General features: G+C 47.1%; 7 protein-coding genes across 7 annotated transcripts; 4 read left to right on the forward strand and 3 right to left on the reverse strand.

Annotated features, from left to right (window-relative positions):
* The first annotated feature begins 420 nt into the window (after nt 1–420).
* BO97DRAFT_403654 (transcriptional coactivator p15/PC4 family protein) lies at nt 421–1,288 on the forward strand. Its single transcript, XM_025694784.1, has 3 exons — nt 421–855; nt 903–1,130; nt 1,213–1,288. Exons 1-2 carry the CDS (start codon nt 586–588, stop codon nt 1,128–1,130), a joined length of 498 nt encoding a protein of 165 aa, XP_025554172.1. The 5' UTR covers nt 421–585; the 3' UTR covers nt 1,213–1,288.
* Nucleotides 1,289–2,262: 974 nt separating this feature from the next.
* On the forward strand, nt 2,263–6,406 carry BO97DRAFT_236156 (uncharacterized protein). The gene is made up of 3 exons (XM_025690744.1): nt 2,263–3,316; nt 3,373–5,851; nt 5,918–6,406. The coding sequence occupies exons 1-3, from the start codon at nt 2,381–2,383 to the stop codon at nt 6,103–6,105; spliced, it is 3,603 nt and encodes a 1,200-aa protein (XP_025554173.1). The 5' UTR covers nt 2,263–2,380; the 3' UTR covers nt 6,106–6,406.
* On the reverse strand, nt 5,944–8,843 carry BO97DRAFT_385178 (putative C6 finger domain protein). The gene is made up of 2 exons (XM_025693453.1): nt 8,340–8,843; nt 5,944–8,182 (listed from the first exon to the last, which is right to left on the reverse strand). The coding sequence occupies exons 1-2, from the start codon at nt 8,439–8,441 to the stop codon at nt 6,407–6,409; spliced, it is 1,878 nt and encodes a 625-aa protein (XP_025554174.1). The 5' UTR covers nt 8,442–8,843; the 3' UTR covers nt 5,944–6,406.
* Nucleotides 8,844–10,722: 1,879 nt separating this feature from the next.
* BO97DRAFT_403656 (uncharacterized protein) lies at nt 10,723–12,568 on the reverse strand. The gene has a single exon (XM_025694785.1). It carries the CDS (start codon nt 12,198–12,200, stop codon nt 10,857–10,859), a length of 1,344 nt encoding a protein of 447 aa, XP_025554175.1. The 5' UTR covers nt 12,201–12,568; the 3' UTR covers nt 10,723–10,856.
* A 1,105-nt stretch (nt 12,569–13,673) lies between these two features.
* On the forward strand, nt 13,674–15,537 carry BO97DRAFT_403657 (uncharacterized protein). The gene has a single exon (XM_025694786.1). The coding sequence runs from the start codon at nt 14,007–14,009 to the stop codon at nt 15,486–15,488; it is 1,482 nt and encodes a 493-aa protein (XP_025554176.1). The 5' UTR covers nt 13,674–14,006; the 3' UTR covers nt 15,489–15,537.
* Nucleotides 15,538–15,758: 221 nt separating this feature from the next.
* Nucleotides 15,759–17,378, forward strand: BO97DRAFT_441079 (aminopeptidase P family protein). Its single transcript, XM_025698134.1, has 3 exons — nt 15,759–15,986; nt 16,049–17,081; nt 17,137–17,378. Exons 1-3 carry the CDS (start codon nt 15,820–15,822, stop codon nt 17,335–17,337), a joined length of 1,401 nt encoding a protein of 466 aa, XP_025554177.1. The 5' UTR covers nt 15,759–15,819; the 3' UTR covers nt 17,338–17,378.
* Nucleotides 17,379–17,667: 289 nt separating this feature from the next.
* BO97DRAFT_403659 (uncharacterized protein) lies at nt 17,668–18,955 on the reverse strand. Its single transcript, XM_025694787.1, has 3 exons — nt 18,557–18,955; nt 18,295–18,430; nt 17,668–18,233 (listed from the first exon to the last, which is right to left on the reverse strand). Exons 1-3 carry the CDS (start codon nt 18,796–18,798, stop codon nt 17,709–17,711), a joined length of 903 nt encoding a protein of 300 aa, XP_025554178.1. The 5' UTR covers nt 18,799–18,955; the 3' UTR covers nt 17,668–17,708.
* Nucleotides 18,956–19,810: the final 855 nt, after the last annotated feature.

Consider the following 19,810-nt stretch of genomic DNA (forward strand, 5'->3'; position numbering starts at 1 on the left):
CTTTCCCAGGCTGAGAGCTGGCTGATATAATAAGTAGTAGTAAAATTAAGTTATATAATTATTTTTTACTAAGCTTTTCTATAGCTAATTAAAGTACTAATAAAGCTATGAAACCAGTTAATTAGAGATCTAATATCTAATTAATCAAAATACAGTTTAGGAGTTCTCTGAAGAACAGGATCTAGTATAATGCTCCGCACTTACACGCGTCGCAATAAGTTTAAAATATTTTGAATCAATACTAAATACAGCTCTGTGCCGCTCACTTGCGCGCGCTACTCCGTACTCACTTACCAAATATGTTACTGATTACAGAGTACATTATTACAGAATGATCTGAGTCTGCAGGCTCCCGTGCAAACAGCATAAACAGATCAAACAAAGCAACCTTCAAACCAGTTGCATGTTACCTTGTCGCATACTAGACACTATTTACTTCCTTCCTACTGTCCAACTTAAATCTTTCTCACATGGAAATGTGAAGTTTTGGTTAGTACCGAAGTCAAGATTCACAACTTCGCTATCTCCTGGCTTCATCATTTCTGTATATTGCAACCTCTACCAGGGCATCCGGAATATGTGAACATGACATCCAAGGTGAAGAAGCACACACTCGATCACGACAGTGATCCTAGGTCCAGCGAGCACCGTCAGCTGAAGAGAGCGAAGCCGGACAAATTATCAGATTCCCGAGATCCGCAATTAAAGGCATTGCCAAATGTGGATGCGAATGGCGACCGTTACTGGGAGCTGTCGAAGTCGCGTCGTGTGACAATTTCAAACTTCCGAGGGAAAGTAATGGTCAATATCAGGGAGTATTATGAGAAAGATGGCCATAACCTTCCCGGCAGAAAGGTAACTCGAAAAGAAACTCATTCACACACATCCTAATGCTTTGTCAGGGGATTTCTCTTCCTATCGATCAGTACTCGGCACTTGTGACTCTGTTACCCGAAATCGAGCTTGCAATGAGAAACCACGGTCAATCAGTTCCCCGGCCGTCGTATGACGCCAAGGATTTGCAACAGTCAACAGGTGGAAATGAAACGGAGGAGGCAAATGCCTCGGTTCATGAAATTGCGCGCAAGAACATTGAGGCTACAAGCGACGAGGGGAGTGGGGAAGATTAGGTACGCCTGATCAGCAAGACTACCACTTAAATCCAGTTCTCAAAGCAAGTAATCTAACCCATGCTCACGGCTTGCGGCTCAGTCTTATAACCGCTTTCCAAGGGCAGAGAGACTAACTCTACGCCTAAGTGGTGCCTCTTACACCTTGAACTAGCGGCATCAATTGTCTGTACTATACTGGTCATATTACTGTAATAACCTCTTATGGAGTGTGCCCCAAATGTATGCTTTCATCCATAGATTCAGCATTGAATTCGATCTCGATGCCAGTTAAGCCCGTGTCTCGTAATAGGAGCAGTGGAGCCTGCAAGCGTAACTGCGTACTTTGAGATATGATAGTAACAGGTCCTGTTTTCTTCAGAAAATCAAATGACTAGAAACGGTCGAAATTAGCAGGGTCATACTTTCATCGACTGTGGTAATCTTTGTAGTAAACAAAAGATTTTTTTTAATGCCCTACTGAGAATAATTGAATGAGCTTTGCGTTCTATTGTGCTCAGGGCTTCAAAGTTCTGTCCGACATCCTCCACATGGCGTATCTACCCCACACTATCCCGCCACTACACTGGGATTAGTAGGAGGCTTGGCAGCCCCTGCCGTCTGTACTCGTCCAGCCGGTACTGTACCTCCTTATCGAGGGACGTGCTGTATCTCCGCAAATGCCCCTGAGTACCCTAGCGCATTATTGCCATCTTGAAGAGTACCGTATTTCGTTGGCCCTTGGGCCGCTCCTTTGGCAATACAAAAAGCTGGTTACTTTGATAAGCACGATCGAGAATCATTCTCCTGCATGCCTGATTTTTGCTTCGCAATCGCGTTGCCACAAGTTGCGCAAAACGTACTGTGGACTCACGTACCTGGAATCTAACTTGCCCCAAATGCAAGGCAGGAGTGACATTTACCGCGCCTTCATTTTACAGTTACTTTCCAGTTCGAAGTTCAAGCTGTGCGCTAGGACGGCTCTTGTCAGCCTCATAATCGCAGACCACGCGGTCGCTCTCCTCACGACTTAATCACTTCCTCTATAATTCAAAGCATGAATCATATTGCACTCGCCTTTACCAACACCACTCTCCGTGACAGCAGCACTTTTTTTCATCCACTCAAGACGTCACCTGCCTGTTCATCGTGTAGGTGAATCGAGAAATACATTTAAATCTCGAAGACACAGAACTATCAGGAAAATTTCCTGGCAAGCTTCTTCTGCTGGCGAGCCTAAAATTTGCTGCCAGCATCGCCTCTGCTGCACAATGTCTTCCAAACTCCCGGCAGATCAAGAATGCGAATCAATGCTAGGCTCACACTTCCCTCAATCAATATCGCATGAGGTTACTTCACACTATGATGCAAAATATACACATAAGACGTCCGGATTTCGTTCAACAACACCCACAGCGGCGGGAGCCACATCAGATATTGGTGTAATAGCAAAGTCTAACCTTGGGGACAACGACATTCGGGAAGGACTTGGAAGTCTGAATCGTTGGTCTCAGTCGACGATATCTAGCAGAGATTCGTCAACATTTCACCGTCGAGGTTCGTCCAGAGTGTTTTTCACAAGCAACGAATTATTGAATGATCCAATGAGTCCAAACGGAAAGTCGGAATCGAAACCTTCACACGCACCAATTGTACGTACAGATTCCGGGCATCTTCATCGCCATCATCGTACGCAGGAATCGGTACCTCTAAATCGCCACGAAAACTCCGCATCGACCGCGAGTGAGGCTGCCACATTTACCCCAGGTGCCTCGAATACAATGTCTTCGCACCCCGATACACAATTGTTTCAGAGCACCCAGCCTCTACCTAGCTTGTTTCAGAACCCGTGGACTGAGAGAAGCAATTTAGGGCTTGAAAACGGGAGATTAGAACCCGATCACTTTACTGCCCAGTATGCCTCAGAATCACATAGCCCTCGTACTCAGGGCTTGGACCTACCGGTCCCGACGAATTTGCAATTGTCTCCCGTGAAAAGCAAGGGTCATGAGCGGAGGAAGCGAGGCCAATCCCAGAAAGCAATGCTCTCAAAAGCTCTACAGAAAGCGAACACCGCCGTCCTACTCGACAACGCCGCAAATTTTGAGGGAGCGATGGAAGCTTACAACGATGCTTGCCAGTTACTTCAGTCGGTAATGGATCGAAGCGATGGGGGCGAAGACGAGAGGCATAAACTTCAAGAAATAGTGAGTTTCCCTGCACCAGATAGAAACCAGTATTGCGGGCTGAGATAAAAAAAAAGCGTGATACCTACATGATTCGTGTGACCGAGCTCCAACGTATGGACTTCTCAATACGGAGTATGGACAGCAAAGCCCTCCCTGAGCGGCCTCGCAGTGAAGAGTCCTACGTCGAATACTCGTCAGTACAGGACAACAAAGGCGGATTATCAATAGGCGAGGGCTCTACCGGCTCACAGCACGGCTCCGATGCGCAGTCGGTCTCAGAAATGGTAGGGACGATGACTGCCGGACAGCGCTCTCCGCGGCGGCTGTCGCTGTTACCATCCGCTTTTGATGACGATGCAAACCCAATTCTTCCCAATGATGACTGGGCGAGTCGGGCATTGGCACCAAAGGGGAACAAGTCCCAGCCGCAATATCGATCCAACGAGTACTCCAGGGGTTCGATAACCTACACCGAATCTGATCCCGAGTCTATCACTGGTCGATGCGCCATCGATGCGCCATTGTCCGAGATGTCGTCGTTGGGTGCTCATGTCAAAGGTGTTCACGAAACAACGTCCTGGCTCGATACTATCGACGAGTCCGGTGCTTCTTCACCTTCTTCTACCCACTCAAATTCTTCGTCTATTTATTTACGTCATAGAAAAGGCGATCAATCAAATTACGGTACTGAAGCTGAATTTGATGCAGCTCTGGATGCAGCCGTCGAGGCCGCTTATGATGAGAGCCTAGAGCTGGCAGCCGAATCCGAGGTTGACAAAAGCGATGTTGCAGGATTTGCCTGTATAACTCTTCAATTGGCGAAGCAAATGGCCGGCGAATCAGAGAAAGAAACAGGAACGTCTTCAACACATAGCCAGAAGATGCCCAATGCCTCTGACGAGCCATATCTTAACGGTCACCCCAGTCTTGAACTAGGGTACTTAGATGATGCTGAGGAAGAGGAGCGCCTGTTAGATGAGATGACGAGAGGCTATGTGATGGATGATTTTGAATTTGGCATTCAGTCTAAATCCGCCCTGCCCAGGCAGCCAGGCACAAGCAGCCAGTCGAGTCGGTCACGGGATAATGTCAGGCCAACCACTAACCCCGGAACAACGGATATGGAACCACATATCGCACCCGAAAATATTATCGACACCTGCACTTCTACTGCGCCAAATAATGACCTCGTAAATCAGATGACGAAGCCGGCATTTGGCTCAATGGTAGGGTCAAGTGTACGAGCACGAAGGTTGTCAGGACAGCCAACAACCGAGCTGAAGATCGAGACGAAACCTCATTTCGACAGTCAATTGGATGGTTCCTTGATGCGACCCCCAGACTCATTCACCTTCCGCTCAGAAACGATCTCTAGGGATACGCCATTGCCGGGCATCATCAATCAAACAAACAAGGCATTAGGCTCCGCTTCTGGCTTGCGTTCAATTGTACTATCAAAGAAGCGCAACGTATCAGTGGGCTCTTTTACTGAAGATATCCTGGCAAGTGCAACAGTCGGAAGGGCCCAAGGTAGTGGCAACGTTCGGCATACGAAACTACCTTCGCCAACTCGATCTATTGGTAAAGTACCGTCGGCGCCAGATAGTCTGGGCAGATTACATACCGGGTTGGGACCTTTTCGGACGCGGAATATTTCAACGTCCGGGACAGGAGTGCCCTTCGAGTCTCCAAACACGCCATCAGATAATGTTTTCCTTGTGTCAGAAGCCCAGAAAGGGCCGATGACTGCTACTTTACCTACCCTGCCCACACCAACCGGACATAACATCCCTGTAACTGGCCCACCGAGCGGAGGCCTCAATTTGTTTGACACGAACATTCACTCTCCAACTAGTCCGGGTTCGCCAAATGTGATGGTTGCTGACCCCCCTCTTCCTCTGGAGCCATGTCCTGAATCGTTTCTCTTACGGCCATTCTGGCTCATGCGATGCATCTACCAGACAATAGCGCATCCTCGCGGAGGCTACATATCCACGAAGCTTTTCGTTCCACGAGATGTTTGGCGCGTGAAAAATGTGAAATTAAGGGCAGTGGAGGAAAAAGTCTCAAGCTGTGACTTGCTGACGGCTGCATTGCTCAAATTGGCCCAGGTTGATACTTATGATGCCGATGCAGTATTAGAGGAAATGCAGTCATTGGAGAGTGTACTTGACCAGGTGCAGATGCTGCTATCAAAGAAGGTCGGAAGCGAAGTTGGGGTGCAAGGGGCCATGGCTCTTCTGAAATCTACCCTATCCTCCGACGATACAGCGAATCTTGATGCTTTGGTATCTAAGCCATCGACAGGACCTAGCAAGTCCTACTTAACATCATGGCGCAAATTGCGTTCTAAGAATTCTGGCCTTGCTGTCACAACCTCAACATCTGCCTCGAAAGAGTCAAGCAAGGATTTCTCGACTAGTAATACTGTCCCAATGACTTCGGTACCTGCTTCTCAGCACAATAGACGCAATGTTTCGCATTTGCAATCCAATGGAGCTAACAACTACATGGGAGCCCTCGCCCGGCTTTGTGATGCCGTTCAAGTTCTAGGTGAGCTAACTATGCTGTCTGGGGCAGTCTCTTATGCTCGTAAGCTAGCTAATGCGGAATGCTCAGATCAAATCGCACAACAGGTTGAAGATCCCGGTCTGAAGCATTCTTCTCCCACCCTTGTTGGCCTTGAATTAAGCACTCGCCATGCCGCAGAATTCTTTGGCTTCTACATATGTCGATTTGCACTGAACGATATCGGATTAATGCTGGATAAGTTCATCAAAAGGGGGAGTGAGTGGGTGCTTATCTGAACACTACTATGCCTAATAATACTCTGCTTTATTGATCTAGCACTATTTTCACCTCCTGGTGCAACATTCAGACTGTCTTGTCAGTTGGTATAATAGACTTATTCTGAGTATATTGATACCCAAACATATACTAGCCATCAAATGCTGCTTCAAGCCAGATGAGACTTGAGACGCCGCGGGAAAAGCTTCAGGTTTAAATCCCCTGGTCATACGAGACACGCCTTGCGGTAAGCATGAGGAGTCCCTCTTGTCTTCGAGCTTCTCTTAAAGTTTGATTGTATCTTGGCTGATAAGCGGCTAATCAAATGGCCTTTTTGGTTGGCTTGGTCATGGATCTGAGACACGCCTGCCGTCTTTCCTCCGCGTCGCGGATAATCTCCGCAGAGAGCTTGAGACTTGGAGCAAGATGCGCATATCGACTGACTTCCTCTATGACGCCGCTGATGATTGCATCGACTCGAGCCGCTGGAGGTAGAAGTACTGAAAGCGCTGGAGACATGGTTGATCCCATAATCAACAATGTCTGCGAGACCATTGAGAGGGCACCCTGCCAAAGGTATGGGAGATGACCTTCACGGTGACTGCTTATATGGTCGAGCTGATTCAAAGTTGCATCCAGACATCGCCGACAACATTCTCTCACCATTGGATCTCTGGATGTCTGTTCATGTTGAAGCACCGCCAGGATGTATGGACGGTAAATAATCGTGCGACATGCAAAGTATCGGAGTCTCAGAACAGTCTGAATTGAGTTCGAAGTCCGTAGCGAGGAAAGGGGGAATCTGATAGGAATGGGGAGCCCTTCGTACCACTGAGAAAGCTGAAAATCTAGCTCCAAGGCAATCGGCCCAAGCGACGCAAGGGTAAGTGAATTGTCCTTTTGATAGATGACATGGCTGACTCGGTTAAGAAGCCTTCTCAGAGCGATTTCGGCTAAGAAATACCAGAGCTCGTCGTGCCCTACCATCGATTCTACAGTGAGATCTTCCCGAGGTGTGTTGCTTTGATCTTCATCCTCGTCGTCCTCCTGCTCGAAGCCACCTGGAAGGTCAACAAGCTCTTCATAGTGCACAATCCCGGAGTGTGGAAGGTCTAGTTCCGCCAGTAGATCGCTCTCGTGTAGAAGAGCATTCCAGTATAGTCTTGTGCTCAACTCCCTCCATTGAGCAGAGACACGGGACGGATTGCCGAAAAGCAGCTGTAGCTTCAAGCTAGCACTTGAGAGTAGTGTCCAAGCCTCCAGTGGCCTGACCAAGTAGAACAAATAAGCAGAGGCTAGAATGTTACATTGAGCAGCAAGTACAGAGTTGCGCATTGTAATGTTGGGCAAAAGGCCCCATGCGGCAACGAAGTATGGCAGCCCTGGTGGGTCCGCTTCCGGCGAAAGAGTTGATATGCTTCCATATTGACTCGCACAGCCTAGTGCCAGGACCAGGAGAACGATACAGCTCTCAGCTCCTTCTTGAAAGCTAGATGAGATGGCCGTGTCGTAGTAACGAGGCCAGGTATATGGATTGACGCAGGCATACCAAACATTAACGCGTGCAAAAAATGCCTGAACATATGTGATGGCATTGGATAGGTCGAGTCCAACATATGATGGCATCCGGAGCGGCTCACGGGCCATCTCTAGCTGCAACAAAGTGTGAGGATCGTAGGGTGCAGCGACAAGATCTCGAATCAATGGCCATTGCAATAGATTCAAAGCCGGCGTCGTATGTAGTTTAGGCATTGTTGAGATGTTTGTTGGTGGGTTGGCCCAGGAACCAAGCCCGACCACAGATGTCCTGGACGACATCGCGGCGCTTTCAGTCATATTGATTACAGGGTCGTCGTTGCCTGCGGGGTCGTTCACAGTCTCGGATGTGATTGAAGACAGGGGAGAATGACTGGTGGCCTCCCCGACCAGCCTAGAACGCAAAAGGCCCTCGATTCTGTCAAGTCGTTCAATGATTAGCTTGTCACCAGCATCTAGCTTGATGCCCGGCTCTCGATAAATACACTCCGCATCAAGATCAATACAGAGCTGGCATCTCGGACGGGCGCCATTGCATCTTGTTTTGCGTACACGACAGATCTGACACTGTCACCGCCGTCAACGGTAAAATCAGCGAGGTATCACGTATCCAATTCGAGGCACTCCTGGCAAAGCCAATCTCTGGAGCTCTGAATGGGAAGGGGTGGCACTTTGGCATCGCAATTCAAGTGAAGAAATGGAAGCCAAATAGACATACTGCTATAGTTGCACGCCGTCGAGGATAATCAGCGGCTTCAGTGTGATAGCGCTTGCGGGACAAGGGAGCATCCAGTTCTTCTTCCCTGTCATGGGAAGTCATGGCTCGGTCCTTATTGACTGGTTTGGGGAGCGGGAGGGACAATACAGAAAGAGCGTGAGACAATCAATGGGAGGAGGACTCTGCGGTAGGAAGACCGAGCAAAGTCAAGGCTGTCTTATGTGGGCGAAGGGGATGGCGATGAACATTTGTCAAGAAGATTCATCTGCCGAGGCGTGATTACACGGGCGAAGCATTTTCAAGCCCATATTCACAGGCTTTCCATGATGCTCTTTAGACAAAATGGGACGAGGCAGTTGACCAAGCGCAAAGATGTCCTGGCCTGCAAGGACCAAGCCATCCCCTCCAATCAAGAATGAACGTAAGACCACTGTCTGCTTACTAGTTCATACTAGCTTTAGCCGCCAAATATGATTCGAAGAGAAGCAGGCATCCGGATATTAGTACCACGCTGATTACGGGGCAGGAAGGAAGGCAATCGGAGGCGGCATTCGTATGTTAAATGGTCTCTACCACCAGGTATGATACGACTACGACTCCCGCCAACACCCCACCCACCCCAAACCCCCGCCCCGCCTTTCTTGACGCAAGATGAAGGGAATGACGAAAATCGTCGTGACTGGAGCATGAGCCAAGATATGGCTGGTTGTCCGCCACAATATGAATGAGGCTGTGAGTGCTGACATGTTTGACATGCAACGATGCCCATAAGAAGTCAGAGACAGAGACCGTCAACTACGGAGTACACTCGTAGGAAGACTTTGTATGCACCAGCCCCCCGGGGATTGCCCCCAAAATGCTTAGTTTGAAAAATACCGCCTTCATGAAGCGCTCACACACCGCCCGAAGTGTATGGGAAGAAGCTGGCAAAATAAGCATGAGCTAAACCTGATTAGGGAATCCATGATGTGTGCCAGTCCCCAGTGAGGTGGAGTGACGTGGACCCCCGGCCCCGGCGGCCCGTGATGAACTCCATCCGGGGGGCTGGGGTCAAGTACGAGTAAATGCCCGGGTCGCTTCAGAATGTAAAACAGTAGGCCTGTGGCAAATCTGCCTGACCGTCTCAGTTTAACTCGACCGCTTCCTCTTTAAGCAAGTTATGAGGCTCTGATGAAACCAGAGACCAGGAAGGGGTACAAACTCTGCAAATGGTATCATAAATCTTGGATAAACCCGGCAGATCTGAGATTTTTAATCAGGTCTACTCTTCATATACTCGTACAAGTAATAATTTCCTCACACTGTAGTATCATCTGATCGAGTTCAGCTCGGAAGGTCCTTGGCAATTGGCACTGTATTGCTTACACAGCTAATATACCCAGAATTTTAAGCTACATGAGTATAATAAAACCCTCCAAATTGAATATTGGCGGTTGTGTGCCAGTAGCAAAGTGACAAGGGTATCCAAAAGTTCCGACAAATAGTTACCGATAACTAAATAGATGTATATGATGTAATATTATTACTTAATAGCTTATATGAAAATTTTAGTTTATCTTGATATTCTGTATAGAGCTATCTTCAATCTTTCGATGGTTTCCTATCGATATCTTATAGAGCTTGATATCTATATTCAAGTTATTATATCTACTGATATTATTTATGAGATAATCTTAAATATGCCCAATCTCATATATAATTTTAGTATTCTATATAGATCCTGTGCCAGAAGACGCAGGGCTGCTATCGCGGCCTGGCATCTCCGCATGGTTTACTCCTTGCTTGCTATCGTCATTCTGATTCATGTAGTTAAGCCGATCGTCTTCGTCTATTATGGTTGGCATGTTCGAGATGAAGTCATTGGATGAAATGTAGATAGATGCCGAGGAGAGTTCCTGGAACGGAGTTCCTTACTAAGAGTTCCGCCAAAGGCGGCATGAAACGGCAAAATTGTCGGGGAGGGCCGAACACCGTTACATCGTCTTCTCAACGAGAGGAATCAAGATTCGAATCATCATCTTATCTGAGTCCTTCGTCTGCCATAACATTTTGTAGTTTCTTAATCTCTATCTACAGTCCTTCGGAAAGGGTTTACATATGACATATATATAATATAGTATAGCAGTATCTTTTTAAATACCTTTTAGTTCTTAAGGTGTTTACCTCCAAGTGATAGCTATGTTATTTAGAATACTCAGATAGACTATAGAGTACTCGCCTACATAGATTACATGCTTATTGATTACATTACAACACCGGATTGTGCATGTATGGCATTGTCAGTACCATATTACTACCAATATTTAGGTGCCATCAATTACACGGGGTCCCGGGCGGTTACAAAAATACACGGATGTGAGGGAGGGAAAGTAGAAGAGATCCAGTCGACTCAAACGCACACTTGACTGCTAACTAGCATTCCACGCGCACACAAGCAAAATATTTACATTCATTGCAATGGTCATATCCAGGGTACAAGGTAAGACTAGCTATACAACATATAATCTATGCATCCACCTATGCAGCTCGCTGAGAACCGAAAGCCTCGGAACTCTTCACATCTGACGTCATACCAACGCTACCTTTTCGCGGATTGTGGCTCTCCAAGGGCTCGGCCGTGCTCTGTGCGTGACCGCTACCCGGGGTATTGTAGCTACTGCTACCTATGTTAGAGGACTGGGTACGGACGTCTCGTGGACTGTGCTCCATGTCGCCGTTGCGGGTCTCTGCTGGGTTGGAAGGCTGAGTGGCGGTGTTGTGATGGTTGCTGCCGTCTACTGTAGCATGGGGGTTGAACGTCTTTGTGGTGGTCGGGCCAGCACTGCCGGAAATAGGAATCACACCTGCAATGCCGTTCACTTTCTCTCCGTTCAGATCGCTGTCCAAGTTCCCCTCCATGCGGTCCTTTGTTCTCTCAGCAGAAGAGCTTGCTTCATCTTTGACCTCACCATGGCTTCGCGAGCTGGCAGCACCGTTGGCCGTCCGTGCTCCAGTACCGCGAGATGCCGATCTGAGATCGGCGGTATCGTCACTGGGTATGATGTTGTGCTGTTCGTCCTGGGTGCTGTTACGGTCGGTTCCAGCACGTGGGGTATCGATACTTTGTGTCGCGTGCGCCAGATGAGGTTCTCTCGAATGCGATACTTGATCCGAGGGATGGCTTCCACTGTCGAGCTCTTTCGACGCACCGGTGCTGTACCGAGCTGCTTGAGCGCTGTCACGGTTGGTTTCCGCACATGGAGTTCCCGTGCTCGCTGTCATATGTCCTAGATGAGGCTCTCTCGAAGATGACAGTTGGTCTGAGGGATGACTTCCACGACTGAGCTGTGTCGATGGAGTGCTATATTGAGCCAGCCGGGCGCTGTCACGATTGGTCTCCCCTCGTGGAGTATCTATATTCTCTTTCATGTGTCCTAGACGAGAGTCCGCTGATGGTAAATGATCCATGAGCTCACCACGGGATCCATCGTTGAGCTTTGTCGATGAACCGATGGTGTTGTGTCGAGCCGATTGATCGGAAAGATCTTCCTGGAAACCATGACCGGTGCTTGTACCCAGGGTTGTAGTAGGCGATGCAATGTTTGAAATCGATGATGTTTCTTGTCTCAACGGATGGGTAGTTGAGGTGCCGAAGGTGTTATATGAATTAGTGGCTCCCCTTGGGGCATTACCAAAGCTACCCGACTGTGGCTTGGCCGAAGCGATGGATTGAGAAAGATTTCCGTGGGAGTTGCTGCCGACAGGCGCATTGTTATAGGCACTGGCACCGTGGTTGGGATACATACGGTTGGTACCAAAGGCTTGCTCAGTCGCGTCAACGTTGTATGATGGGTCGTCGATAGGGTTCATGATGTTGGACATGGTGGTATTGCAGATGATAAGTAAACCGGGTACTTGATTAGAGACTTGAGGCGGGCTTATGAGTATTAGGATTTGATTGTCATGTAGTCAGAGTTAACGATTGTTTGCAGCAGCCGCTACTGATTTATATAGACTTGAAGCACTTTTTGATTATCTCGATGACGTAGATGGCCAAGTACTTCTGAACGATCTCAGTGTATGAGAACACCCGGCTTCAACCATTAGATCGCCTCGCCAAAATTGGGAAATGTGGGGAACCTTGGAGCAGTGACGCCAATTCCCTTCAAGGTTTTGAACCTGACATCCTCGTTGGGCAAGCGCTGCCAGGACCGTGGACCAACCAGGGTAAAGTATGTGTGGTCGTGTTCACTAATGTTGATTGCCAGAGCAGTATGTTGTCATTGCAAGTATTCCCCTTCGATGGCTTATATCCAGATTCGCGGACTAGCGTAGATAGAGTATGATGTGGATTCTTTCCCATGATGTCATCCTCCATTGTGCTGGGCTAGTGACTATACGTGCGATGGCGTAATGCTCCCTAGAGCCGTTATTTGCGACAGCAACCGGGTTTCAGAGATTCAACAGCAGTGATATCAGATTAGCCTGTCCCGTCAGGAGCCTCCTCACTATGCTTGTCGCTTGCAAGCATGGAGCGCTCTCCCCGTCAGCCGAACTTGGTGTAGACATTCAAATAAATGCTAGGTCTCGAGGCCCAACCTTGCTCTAGTATGTGCTTGGAAAATTGTAGACGCAGGTCCTGAGATCATATCAGAAACTTTCCACAATGATCTGTTTTCCCTTCTACTCACGGGCTAGGCCTATATCACATGCCTCTACTGGTTAGGTCGAATCTAGAGCTACACTGTTAAGGAGGTAATGCCACCGGTAAAGCTCTTTGCTTCTTCTGCTAGTATAGCCAGGTATAGAGACCCATTCACAATGTTTCCTCTCTGCATCTGGAAACCATGGCTTGAACTCGAATCACTTCCCCTCCGAGTGGCCCTGCCTTGATCAGTTGCCTAGGGCCAAGACAACAGGACTTTGTACATCTCACCCCTTGATTCTTTTACAACCTGACTTGTGAGCTAGGAAGTAAAGAACCCCTGCTTCGTCTGACATCTTGAGCCTACCTTGTCAGATGGCAATGACATGATATACCACTCGCGGAATTTTTCTCATTTATGGTAATTTCTGCCAAGTCGATCAGGTATTAGGTCAAATTAACTCGCAGCCTACTAATCTTCTAGAAGATAGAGGCCGCATTGATCAGTGGCTCTAGTTTGGTCTGTCTCTTCCCAGCTGAGTACTATGGTACCGTACATCACTTATTGTAGTGCTATGATCTGTGTTATGCCGGTTAATCGGTATCAGCAAATTGACCAGTTGATGGTAGGGTACTGTACATGATATTATGTAAGATATATCAGTAACTAGCTCAACACAGTGGACTGAGCTGCACCCAGAGCAGGAAACCTATCATCAGGACGGCCACCCAGAGAGTTTAGCCCTGCGATGAATTCAGCTTTATATATCCTCAAGAACAGCTGGTAGATTGAAGTCTGAAAGCTTCAAGTCGCCCTTTTCAAAAACTGTTTCCTCAGACTTACAGCTATACGCGTACGCGTTCCCCACACTCCGCGTTTTTAATTATCAGATAGACTCCCGAACTGCATTTTCTGAGCTTCGCAACGGATCACCACCAACACTTGATATAAGCGCTACTCTTTCTTGGTTCAATCGATCAGATATTGATAAGGCTTAGTCTTTCTATTCGAGTTTCCCAAAGTTCGGCCGCTCGAGAGAAATATGCCGAGACCTCCTACGAAGCGTAATCGATTGACCTCCGAAGTTTCCAATAATGGTAACAAGGGTCTTCTTCACTTCACAGACAATGCCGGGTCGACGCAAAATAATTCTAGAAGCTCGAATGATGACCCGACCGCCGGGCATAAGGCAGAGCTTTCGGACACCAATTTTGCCCAGCATCACAAAGATCAGACGCCTGTAAACAAAACCTACGATTATGCCATTGAATCGTCACCCCTGGAAGAGCGTGGGGCAACGAGCACTCGTCCAGTCACAAGGGCTCGTGGCTACTCATCTACTCTCTCTATCGCCGGTCGGAAATGTGATGGAAACTCTAAGATTCCAGGTACTCCAGCTTTTGAGAGTTCGATATTGAGCAATTTCAGAAGAAGGCCACGGCAGCCTAGCATTCTGCAGATGATGCAAGCGGATGAAAATTCTTCAGACTTGGACGACGAAGACTTCCTGGGAGGGTTAAGCCCTGAGGATGAATCTACACCCCTGAGTATATCGAGGGGCAAGTCACTCATAACGGGACATGAAGCCGCAGCAGCAGCAGCGTTGTCATTATCACCACCCGAACCTCCATCGCCTTCTAGCAACAAGCAGCGCAAGCGTAAATCATCTCTTGCGGAGGCTCCATATGTGCCACACTCGGAAGCAGCGCGGCACTCTCCAGCTGCGTCGATCAGGGGACAGGAATATGAGACTCCAGCCCGATTAACATTAACCCAACCTCGACTGTCGCCCGGGGCCTCCGGCGAAACAATGGCACCACCTATGAGCAGCAGTCCTGTGACAAGTCAGACATCTACGCCCTCTGTCATCTATGCTGAACAGCCTTCGGCTTCCTCTATAAAAGTGTTGGAGATTCCCCTCGTGCAAAAAAACAATGTGAGCACGAATCTACCAACATTGGCCCTTCAAGATGAACTACTACCTCGCAAAACCAAAATTCAGCGCAAACGTTTGGGGTCCAACCCAGGAAAACGGGGCATGTTGACTAGGTGTTCCAATGAGGAGCATTATGAAGATGAATTGAATCACCTGCCCCCTGGAAAGTCTTATCAAGTACCCCGAAACCACACTCGTGAGCCAAGACTCCCGAGGTCTAATATCCACCAACAGAACGAGCGAACAACAAATGATATGGCTGAGCCTGGAAAGAGATGTGGTCGTCAAATCCAGAACGGCAAGAAAGGGATGAAGTCGTCGGATAAGTCGTCCCATGTAATTAGCAACTTATTTCAGGAGCCTGAGCTACAGGCTCTTTTGTCGCCGTTATCATCGCCGTTGTCGTCGCCGCTTGGCTCGGATGATCTGAACTTAGACACGCCGTCGGCATCTGAACCGCTTAAAAGCAGGTATCTAAGCGAAGAGTTGAGACTGCAGGCAAAGAAATTTGCCGATGTTGATCGATGGGAGTTGGATTTTGAGGATGTAATTGCTTCTGCTAGTCAAGGCAGTGATGCTTTCAGATAGAGTCTCACCATGCCTGATTGCATACGTTATGTTGATTTACAGAATATACAATAGTGTGATCCGAGAAGGTGTGTAATCATTGTAGTCATCCGCCCAGGGACTGGAAGCTATGACTCTGGGAAGATTCCGAAAAATGACATTTGCACATATACGAGTAATCTGATAGAAAGATTGAGTGTTCTATCGTGGCTTATTGGTATTATCGGTAGGGCGGTACGATCTGCTTAGTATTTGTTGAACCAACCCCGCAAACCCCCCGCCCCTCCGCGAACATTTTTCTCACCTCACATCATTCTTCACTTTGATCGGTACACATAAAGTTTGAATCAGCATGACTTCTCTGGAATCAATCCTAGCAGGTAAATATCCTGCGAAGGCTCACGCACGCCGAGTGGCTGAAGGTCTCCAATCTCGTGGGCATGGCTCCCACGGAATTATCTACCTCGAAGCACAAAAAACTCGACTCATTGAAGATAATGATGAGGCCATGCCATTTAGGTATTGAGGATCATCGGAATTCGGCTTTTCAGCTTGCAGTGCTAACGAGCAGTTTTTACTAGACAACGCCGTCCCTTCTTCTATCTATCAGGATGCTTGCTGCCGGATTCCTACCTCATCTACAACATTGATCTTGACGAACTTACGCTTTTCATCCCACCAGCTGATCCAGAGGCTGTGATCTGGTCTGGCCTCCCAATGTCTGCGGTGGAGGCGCAGAAGCGTTACGATGTCGACTGTGTGCTGCCTACGCCTGAAGTGAACGCCGCACTTTCTCTGATCGCTGAGAATAATGCGGGAAAAGCAGTTGCGTTTGTGATTGGTGACCAAGTCTCTGACAGCACGAGGTTTCAGGGGTTTGTCGAGGTTAACACTTCTTCACTTCAAAGTGTCATTGGGAATTGTCGTGTCGTCAAGGATGAATATGAGGTTGCGCTTTTGAGAAAAGCGAATGACATATCCGCCAAGGCTCATGTCGCGGCCATCAAAGCCTCCAAGTCTGCCACTAATGAGCGCGAGATTGAGGGCGCTTTCATAGCAACATGCATTGCCCACGGTGCCCGCGAACAAGCATATCATCCAATTGTCGCATGCGGCGAGAATGGAGCCACGCTTCATTACGGCAAGAATGACGACAGCTTGGTCGATGCAACTACGAAACAGAGGAAGGCAAGCGTGCTAATAGATGCTGGAGGGGAGTATAGCACGTATTGTGCTGACATCACCCGAGTCTTTCCTTTGGGTGGCAAATTTCGCCCCGAAGTCCGCCAGATTTACGAATTGGTTTTGCAGATGCAGATGGAATGCATTGAAATGTTGAAAGAAGGCATTCAGTGGGAGGATGTACACGCGCATGCTCACAGTGTTGCCATCAAAGGGTTGAAAAATCTGGGAATCCTTCGTGGCCCCGACAACGAATTGTTGGAAAAGAGAATCAGCGTGGCATTTTTCCCCCACGGATTGGGACACTATTTGGGTATGGACACTCATGATACCGGAGGCAACCCGAACTATGAAGACGAGGACACCATGTTTAAGTATCTTCGTGTAAGGGGTCATTTGCCCGCAGGTTCGGTTATCACTGTGGAGCCAGGAGTAAGTATACAAATCCCGTACGCTGGTACCGTTGAGGAGTCGCTAACTGGATCAGATCTATTTCTGCCGCTTCATAATTGAGCCCTTCCTCAACTCCGACGAAACAAATGCATACATCAACACTGATGTCCTGGAAAGATATTGGAGTGTAGGTGGAGTCCGTATTGAAGATAATATCCATATCACGACAAATGGGTTTGAAAATCTTACCACAGCACCAAAAACTATCGAAGAAGTGGAAAGCTTGGCCTTATAGACATTTAGCCATTATTTATCATCGCTAATCTCATATAACCTTCGAGTTGTCTTACCCTTGGCTGTCCAAGCCAATCTTGGTTTGAAAGCATGGTCTAATTGCGCCTTTTATGTCAACTGAATGGGTTAGCATGTGCATATACCGAAAATCCGTAGTCACTTTTCCAATACTGGTACAGTACGTGTGTGCTTTGCTAGAACATGAAGAGTTCTGAATCAAGAATTAGGAACAGTAACTTGGGAAAGAGATCCGAATTAGATCGGCAAATCATAATATTTTCTGAATAGCACATGTCTCGAACACAGCACTCTAAATCAAAAAGCAGAAAGTCTCCGATTAAATGCACTTGTCATTCGGTGCAGACCTGAAAACTAGAGACCACTGCGTAGTCGCTTCCTTCCACTTCCTTTGACCCCCGACTCTGCCTCTGCCCTATCTTGTGCACGTTTCTCCTTCTGGTCCAGGACAAGGCTGAGCACGTCGTAGCAAAATTGAGGCACATCTATGCATAGCTTCTTAAATTCGTCCTCAGCTTCATGACGTAACACATGGCTTCGCAGAGCCCAAAATGTAGCTACTGGTTTGCGAATAGTGACATCGTCAGCGGGGGTATTCGTGTACACATATCGGGCGTAGGCAATCTCTCCTTGAGATGTGCTGTTGATACGATGAATCTTTGAGTGTGCGATGGTTTTCAGCGATGGTATTCCCAATTTTTCCGCTAAGGTATACACGCGCGCGTGTTTCAGCAGCTGTTCTCCGCTGTCGTCATCTCCAACTACAGCTTCTTGCCCAGTATGAGCTTCAGCGCGAGCGGTAGAATAGTCACGCGTGTACTGGAACTGCAGAAAATAGCCGAAAGCTTCTACATCCTCTGCTGGAAGCTCGATGCGCCGCTAGGCAATGTTAGCGTCGCGTGTGTCTGGTCAATAGCAGGATGAGCAGATATGAGCTTACAGGACCTGATTCTCCGAATGTTGCAACTTTCTCCGTGAGGAGCGGGGATTCTAGAAGTAGGCTTTGGTGCGCAGTCAAGACGGTCCTGGATTGACCAGACCCGACAACAAGTTCCACAATAGGCGATGTCAAGAAACTGAGGGATGTAAGCGCCGAATGCTCTCCAGCAGTTGAAGACCAAAGAAACCGCGCCGTTAGTGGCATGTCAAAGGCACATATGATTGAAAGAATGTGCAGGGTAGAGAACAAGATGGGTTCTTACTCAAGAAATTGAAGGCCAGCATTTCTTCTAGGGTCTGATGGTTTTGGCTCTTGCTCAGGAGCTGGACGCGCGTCAGACATGACAATATCCGGTGTTGTTGCAGTCTGAGAATCATTGCCTGCTTTTGAAACAGTGTTCAAATCCCCATCAGGAGTATTTATGCTTTCTGCATTGTGGGACTGAGTGTTTCCAGGAGTATGAGCTTCCTCCGGCACCCCAACTTGCACCTGGGGAGTATCCATTATCCAAGATGAATTTTCCACAACAAAAGCAGCAATTGAGGATTAGTGAGCCGCATGAAACCAACGAATTGCTGGACAAAGGCCGAACAGGTATCAATGGTATTCAACTATAATACAAGAGAGAAGAATGCAGGTTAGCACAGGCTTGCAATGGCTGTAGAACCTAATTGAATGAATTGAGTTTATGGGTAGCTGCTACCGGATCGTACTAGGGTATCCTATTAGGAGGTCAGCTAAGTCTAAGTACCCGGAACTGGCATAGCTTGGGTACACCCGGGCGTTGGACCGCTTGATGCCCATGTCAAGTACCTTGTACTGTACCTTACACAGAATTACTTCCTTACACACTTATAAAACAATACCATCAGTGCTATTTAGACCAACCAGTCTTTGAACTACTTGAATTATACAAGCCAGATCTTTTAAAAAAACCTTATTCTGCTAGGTAAACTTAAGTATATTCATATTTAATTAGAATAACTCTTTTTAAAGAAGAAGAAAATAATATATATAATCTAGAACTTAATATTATGTGTAGCTGAGATAAGAATAAATTAAGATAATAATATTCAATAAATGATAGTTGATATAAGAAAGTATTTTCATAATAAGTAAATAAAAATTTTATTTATTTAGTAATATAGAAAGCAACTGAAAAGTAGAATTTCTAAATATAATGAAAAATATTATAGATACTAGTTCTGAAAGATTAATATCTATAAAAATTAGTAATTATATATATATATACATATTTTTACAAGTATAGATAATAGATATAATAGTTAATTAATAAAATGGTTAAGTTAGATAATAAAAATGGATAGGAATAACAGAAAATAAAAAAACATATGTAAAAATGATTTAGATTATTATATTTATTATATACAGAGTAGTACAGTTCTTGAACTGACAAGAATCAACCTTTCCGGGCAACCACCCTTTGCCGTTGTGTAAAGGGAAAAGGTTAGCTAGGTGTAGAATTAAAGTACTGGTATTGTATAGATATAGACTA

Source organism: Aspergillus homomorphus (genome assembly GCF_003184865.1).
Source record: "Aspergillus homomorphus CBS 101889 unplaced genomic scaffold BO97scaffold_6, whole genome shotgun sequence".
Taxonomy (NCBI): Eukaryota; Fungi; Ascomycota; class Eurotiomycetes; order Eurotiales; family Aspergillaceae; genus Aspergillus; species Aspergillus homomorphus.

What these genes read in the sequence shown, in the direction of transcription:
- BO97DRAFT_403659 (XM_025694787.1), bottom strand. Translation starts at nt 18,798, where the DNA reads ATGGATACTCCCCAGGTGCAAGTTGGGGTGCCGGAGGAAGCTCATACT. An exon ending in GCTGGCCTTCAATTTCTTGA is followed by an intron (nt 18,431 to 18,556) that starts GTAAGAACCCAT and finishes TACATCCCTCAG; the next exon opens with TTTCTTGACATCGCCTATTG. An exon ending in CATTCGGAGAATCAGGTCCT is followed by an intron (nt 18,234 to 18,294) that starts GTAAGCTCATAT and finishes AACATTGCCTAG; the next exon opens with CGGCGCATCGAGCTTCCAGC.
- BO97DRAFT_385178 (XM_025693453.1), bottom strand. Translation starts at nt 8,441, where the DNA reads ATGACTTCCCATGACAGGGAAGAAGAACTGGATGCTCCCTTGTCCCGC. An exon ending in GACGGCGTGCAACTATAGCA is followed by an intron (nt 8,183 to 8,339) that starts GTATGTCTATTT and finishes TGACAGTGTCAG; the next exon opens with ATCTGTCGTGTACGCAAAAC.
- BO97DRAFT_403657 (XM_025694786.1), top strand. Translation starts at nt 14,007, where the DNA reads ATGCCGAGACCTCCTACGAAGCGTAATCGATTGACCTCCGAAGTTTCC.
- BO97DRAFT_403654 (XM_025694784.1), top strand. Translation starts at nt 586, where the DNA reads ATGACATCCAAGGTGAAGAAGCACACACTCGATCACGACAGTGATCCT. An exon ending in ATAACCTTCCCGGCAGAAAG is followed by an intron (nt 856 to 902) that starts GTAACTCGAAAA and finishes ATGCTTTGTCAG; the next exon opens with GGGATTTCTCTTCCTATCGA.
- BO97DRAFT_236156 (XM_025690744.1), top strand. Translation starts at nt 2,381, where the DNA reads ATGTCTTCCAAACTCCCGGCAGATCAAGAATGCGAATCAATGCTAGGC. An exon ending in GGCATAAACTTCAAGAAATA is followed by an intron (nt 3,317 to 3,372) that starts GTGAGTTTCCCT and finishes ATAAAAAAAAAG; the next exon opens with CGTGATACCTACATGATTCG. An exon ending in TGATGCCGTTCAAGTTCTAG is followed by an intron (nt 5,852 to 5,917) that starts GTGAGCTAACTA and finishes CGGAATGCTCAG; the next exon opens with ATCAAATCGCACAACAGGTT.
- BO97DRAFT_403656 (XM_025694785.1), bottom strand. Translation starts at nt 12,200, where the DNA reads ATGTCCAACATCATGAACCCTATCGACGACCCATCATACAACGTTGAC.
- BO97DRAFT_441079 (XM_025698134.1), top strand. Translation starts at nt 15,820, where the DNA reads ATGACTTCTCTGGAATCAATCCTAGCAGGTAAATATCCTGCGAAGGCT. An exon ending in GATGAGGCCATGCCATTTAG is followed by an intron (nt 15,987 to 16,048) that starts GTATTGAGGATC and finishes AGTTTTTACTAG; the next exon opens with ACAACGCCGTCCCTTCTTCT. An exon ending in TTATCACTGTGGAGCCAGGA is followed by an intron (nt 17,082 to 17,136) that starts GTAAGTATACAA and finishes TAACTGGATCAG; the next exon opens with ATCTATTTCTGCCGCTTCAT.